The sequence below is a fragment of the Branchiostoma floridae genome, chromosome 7, assembly GCF_000003815.2.
Source record: "Branchiostoma floridae strain S238N-H82 chromosome 7, Bfl_VNyyK, whole genome shotgun sequence".
NCBI classification, from domain to species: Eukaryota; Metazoa; Chordata; class Leptocardii; order Amphioxiformes; family Branchiostomatidae; genus Branchiostoma; species Branchiostoma floridae.
In genome coordinates, this window is record NC_049985.1 from 5,377,214 (window position 1) to 5,382,181 (window position 4,968).

Below are 4,968 nucleotides of genomic sequence, written 5' to 3' on the forward strand. Positions count from 1 at the left end.
TGCCGCTAAGTTGAAAACCGTCATTAAAAGGCTGTCAAGAATAACAGGATGTAGTCAACACAGCATTAAATAAGATATTGTATGCTAGACGTCCTAATAAATAAACGTATGTTCAAATGGTAATGTGATACTACAGAAGGAATTTATTAGGAGCAGTTACAAGCACGATACAAAAGAAAGGCAACCATGCACGCTGACTCTTCATAAAGTTTAATGTCAAAATCATTTCAGTCAACTTAGAATATAATCCTATGTCATGTCATGCATTTATCCTCATTGAATTTAGTAAAGACCTATTTCCTTGACACGCGGGGAAAAATATAACGCCAGATCATATACACGGCTAATAATATGTTGGAACTGAACTGAATAATACGTTTGTGATAAAACATTTTTAAAAGTATCGTCTTCCTTGTCGGAACTCCTCGATAAGTCAGTCAGTCTCCGTTGAAGGAGTCTGCTCCAAAGCTTTCTTCAATTTCAACCAATCGTAAGAGCCGATTGCATCACGTGACACATCCAGGTACGTGATGGTGCGCACAGAAGACGGCACGCTACACTCCTTGAGCATGATGGGAATGACCCGCCCAGTCTTGCCCTTCAGACTCTCCATCAGGGCCTGTTCTGTCTCGTACTTACACCACTCACTGGTCACGAAGTCTGGTGTTAGGATCAACAGGGTCTTGTAGCTGTTCTCGATGCTGTCAATAATGTTGTCGAACACGCTTTTCCCTGGTATGAAGTCTCGATCAGCTACACAACCTGTGAAATACATATCATATCAAATAATCATTAGAAATTATTCAGCAATTGGTGCCACTGTTCACAAGAAATAATCATTAGAAATTTATATTTAGCAATTGGTGCCACTATTCTCAAGAATTTCGCAAGTGTTGTATTAAAGTATGTTATCTATTAAAATCAAGATAAAAGTGAAACACACCTTTGAATCGCATGTCCCCCTCCAGCGCAGGAAGAAGTGCATAGTTCACCCAGCCGGCGTCTTTACTGCTGTGTGACACGAAGAAGTCGTACTGGAACTCCTGTCCGTGACGCGGTGTGTCTATTGTCATTGGGACATTTGAATGCACAGTTGTTTCCCGTTCGCACGGTGCTGGAGACGGGCCGTCTATTCCAGATGCTCCGTCTGCTTTGTTTTGAAGTTTAGATAGCATGGACTTTGCCTCTGTGCGGCATGTACGGTCCTTGCGATTTTGAAAACATTTAAGGAAAATTCTGGCAAGTTGGGAATCACCAGATTCAATAAGATACTGACATACCTGTGTCATCTGACCTTCAACCTTGAAGACACACTGGAGAAGTGCTGGTTTTATGTCCGTATACTTTTTGTATCCTTCCTTGATCCAGAAAGCTATTTCCCCGATGTAATGTTCCGTGTGACATTTCGCATGAAGGGTCAGAAGATTTCTTAGTACACCACCCAAGTTCCATACGTAGCTTGTTTTTTCAGGATCATTTTCAACCGCACGCTTGAATGACTCTGCTGCCTTCTCATGCTCTCCTGCAACTTCCAGACACCAGCCCCTGGCTGCCTGTATCTTAGGACTTGTGTAGCCGTCTTCTAGCTGCAGTGCTCGGGCGAAGTGGTCCAGTGCGTCTTCTAGTTCCTCCCTGTCCTCCACTTCGTGTGTGACAGGGTGGATCGCAAGCCTGTGACAGACTTTTCCGAGTTGGTAGATATTGAATTGTGTCGCTGCACCTTCACAGGAGGCAATGGCGTCTGCTTTGGCCATCTTCAGTGACTGTTTTGAGGGCAATTTCCCTTGTCTTATAAACTCATCATACTGCCTCATGTTTACGACGGATCTGATGTAATAAGCAACCCAGTTACTTTCAACTGTAGGCATTATGTCTATTGATTTATTTAACATTTGTCGAGATTTCTCGTACATCTTCTCACGTAGGTACATTTGTCCAAACCTCCTGTAGACCTCGCCGTCATTTGGGTTGATTTCCACTGCCTTTACGAAACAACCTAGCTGCGGCCCAATTTGATTTCCCTCTACCTGGGGGATTTCTTTCATTAGGTAGTCAGGGGTTTTATACCCCTCGCCGAGTTTTTCCCTGCACTTACTCTCCAGAGATCCTAGCATAGCCCATGCTCGTGCGAGGTAAAATGTACTGTGTTTCCAACTTGGATCTAGTTTGGTTACCTCTGTCAAAAGTTCTCGTGTAAAAATGAAACCTCTGAGCTTATCGTCCGGTGTCAACACTGGCGCTTTGTGATGGTAGTCACCACTGACCTGTTCAAGTCGCCAATAACATTTACTCAGGTAGAATGTCCACACAAGACGCTCCTCTATGGCCACCGTATCTGCGTTACCTGCCAAAGTTAGGGCCGTTTTCAACAAACCGATAGCGTTCTTTATTTTTGACACCATGTCTTTGCTGTCATCCCTTACTTCAAAGGCAAGCGCGTAGCCCTGCTCCGCAAAACAGCGAGCGTTTCTGGCTCTGGAAACATCAGATTCTTCCGAAAGAAGCTCCTGTAGCCGATCCCTACACGCCATCTCGTCCTTTGCTCTCATCAGTTGTCCGTATATGAACTGTTTGTTGGCGATAGCGTTGAGATTGTTCTCATCCCTTCTGGCGAGGCCCTCCAAGAGTTTACGTGCTTCGCCCTGACCGCGTAGTTTGTAGAACGCAAAAACGCTCAGTAGGTTGGTCATGGCACTTTCTATGGGACCCGTTTCCTGGTCGAGTCTTGTCTTGAGTTCGTCGTACCAAGGCGAAACATCCTTCGTGTCCTTGACGAACAAGTCAAGGTGGAAAAAGCCAGGTTTGGGAACCTGGAGGATACTCCCTCCTTCAGCCATATTTGCAGATCCACAACTTCATACCTGAAGCGTTGCCGGGCAGCGCAGATGGCGTAATTATATATGGCCGCCTTTAAATTCAAAGGCCCATTGTGCATGCGAACTCCACCTGAGGTGTTGCCAGGCTACACAGACGGCATGAACGGTCACCGTTGCTGTTATCGTCGTAAATGCCACATACCCATTTTGCATGTGAACCCAAATGAATAGAGCGGAATAGGACGCAACGACAAAACTGCAGTTTTCAAAGTGATACTGAGAGATGTGTTTTTTTTGTGTGTTATTTCACCATTGAGTAATGTAAACCATAACATTATGATAACCATATCTCTATCCCTCCAAGTCTCTTGGTCCATTTCTTTATTATACCGAAGTCCGAAAATACGATACTGCGGGTTGGGCCTAACGTTCTAACGTTAGGTCGGGAGACATCAAGTTTTCAAATCAGTACAAAATAGAAAGCCCGGTAAAAACGCCAAAAGCCGGAGCCTAACCTCTGCTTGGAGAGTAGCATGGCCACACAAAACGGCCAGACGTCATAAACAGCGGGTAACGTCAAAACAAGGGTGACGTCACATGGACGTTCTATTGACGTCTTCACGTTCGATGTTCGTGTCTGTTTACTGTTCGAAAAGTTCCGGAATGTGAACAGGTGTCTCTCAACTTCAGGGCAGTTTTCATCGGCGGAAATAACCCTTTGACAAGTCTGCGGTCCGAACAATGGTTAGAGAAGCTCACTTACCTTACACATGAAGACGTGGTCGAACATTTTGCGGGATACTTGATGTGATTTCACATAGTTAGACTTCAATTTTAATCAATTTAATATTTTTTTTATTCGCAAGGCATCTAAAACTAGGGTGCGGTCACACAAGTGTGTATATAGAAGTCCATATGAGCCCCGTATTGACATTCTTCCGGTTTAAGTGAAGTTTGCTGGGAAGAAGTTGTATTTTACTTTGACTTTGCACGTTACAGTGCAGCCTGGTTATCGAACTACAAAGACGACTTTGTCGGCCGCAATGTTAACCTAAACCGAAAAAATACGGAACTCATACGAACTCGTGTGATCTTTCTCCTGTGTAGTGGTAACCCACAGACGTACTTCCCTCCTAACTTTATTTGCTAGTACATTGTAACAAGGATTTCGGAAATCCGATTTTCAGACGACAGCAGGAAGGTATCATTAATCTCCAAGCAGATCCTACAACGGCATAAGATAGTACCAAACTGGTCAAGGAGTGTAGTCAGCCAAGAGGTGTATATTTGCCATGTAGCAAAACACACTCCTAAGCTAAGCTGGCTTCACTCCTCTGGCAGCTTTTGATACTGTCTTATGCTACCGTAGGATCTGCTTGGAGATTAGGTATCATTGAAATGTCATACCTTCCACTCAATGAGCAGCGGGAATTCCGTCTAAAATAGTACAACATGAGAAACAAAATGTACAGAAATCGACAACGTATGCTGAAAAAGGTACGCTGAAAAAGGTACATAGTTGTGACTGTGAGTTACTTATGCACAATGCTTGCGACATTTACGCCGCAAAGTAATGAAGTATGGCTATCATTTTGCCCAGTTGTCACGGTGCGCATTCCAATCCATGGAACGTCTTTGTGGATCACATTCGAAAACGTTCCCGTGGCAACCAAAGTTTCGCACAAGCGTTCGGTAGGGTAAACAGAGGAAAACAGCGATGTGTTGGCGACTTCCGATCTTCAATATCAGGTGTTTTTAGTGGAGGAAGAGGAGAATTCCGACCTTCAATATCAAGTGTGTTTTGATGGAGGAAGAGGAGAATTATGATCTTCAATATCAGGTGTGTTTTGATGGAGGAGGAGGAGAATCCCGATCTTCAATATCAGGTGTGTTTTGATGGAGGAAGAGGAGAATTCCGATCTTCAATATCAGCTGTGTTTTGATGGAGGAAGATGAGAATTCCGATCTTCAATATCAGGTGTGTTTTGGTGGAGGAAGAGGAGATTTCCGATCTTCAATATCAGCTGTGTTTTGATGGAGGAAGAGGAGAATTCCGACCTTCAATATTAGGTGTGTTTTGATGGAGGAAGAGGAGAATTCCGATCTTCAATATCAGGTGTGTTTTGATGGAGGAAGAGGAGAATTCCGATCT

The 4,968-nt window shown here is 44.0% G+C and overlaps 1 protein-coding gene across 1 annotated transcript; it reads right to left on the bottom strand.

Annotated features, from left to right (window-relative positions):
* Nucleotides 1-245: 245 nt before the first annotated feature.
* On the bottom strand, nt 246-1,224 carry LOC118419565 (toll-like receptor 2). Its single transcript, XM_035826009.1, has 2 exons — nt 944-1,224; nt 246-762 (listed from the first exon to the last, which is right to left on the bottom strand). Exons 1-2 carry the CDS (start codon nt 1,173-1,175, stop codon nt 434-436), a joined length of 561 nt encoding a protein of 186 aa, XP_035681902.1. The 5' UTR covers nt 1,176-1,224; the 3' UTR covers nt 246-433.
* Nucleotides 1,225-4,968: the final 3,744 nt, after the last annotated feature.

What these genes read in the sequence shown, in the direction of transcription:
- LOC118419565 (XM_035826009.1), bottom strand. Translation starts at nt 1,175, where the DNA reads ATGCTATCTAAACTTCAAAACAAAGCAGACGGAGCATCTGGAATAGAC. An exon ending in GGGGGACATGCGATTCAAAG is followed by an intron (nt 763 to 943) that starts GTGTGTTTCACT and finishes TGTATTTCACAG; the next exon opens with GTTGTGTAGCTGATCGAGAC.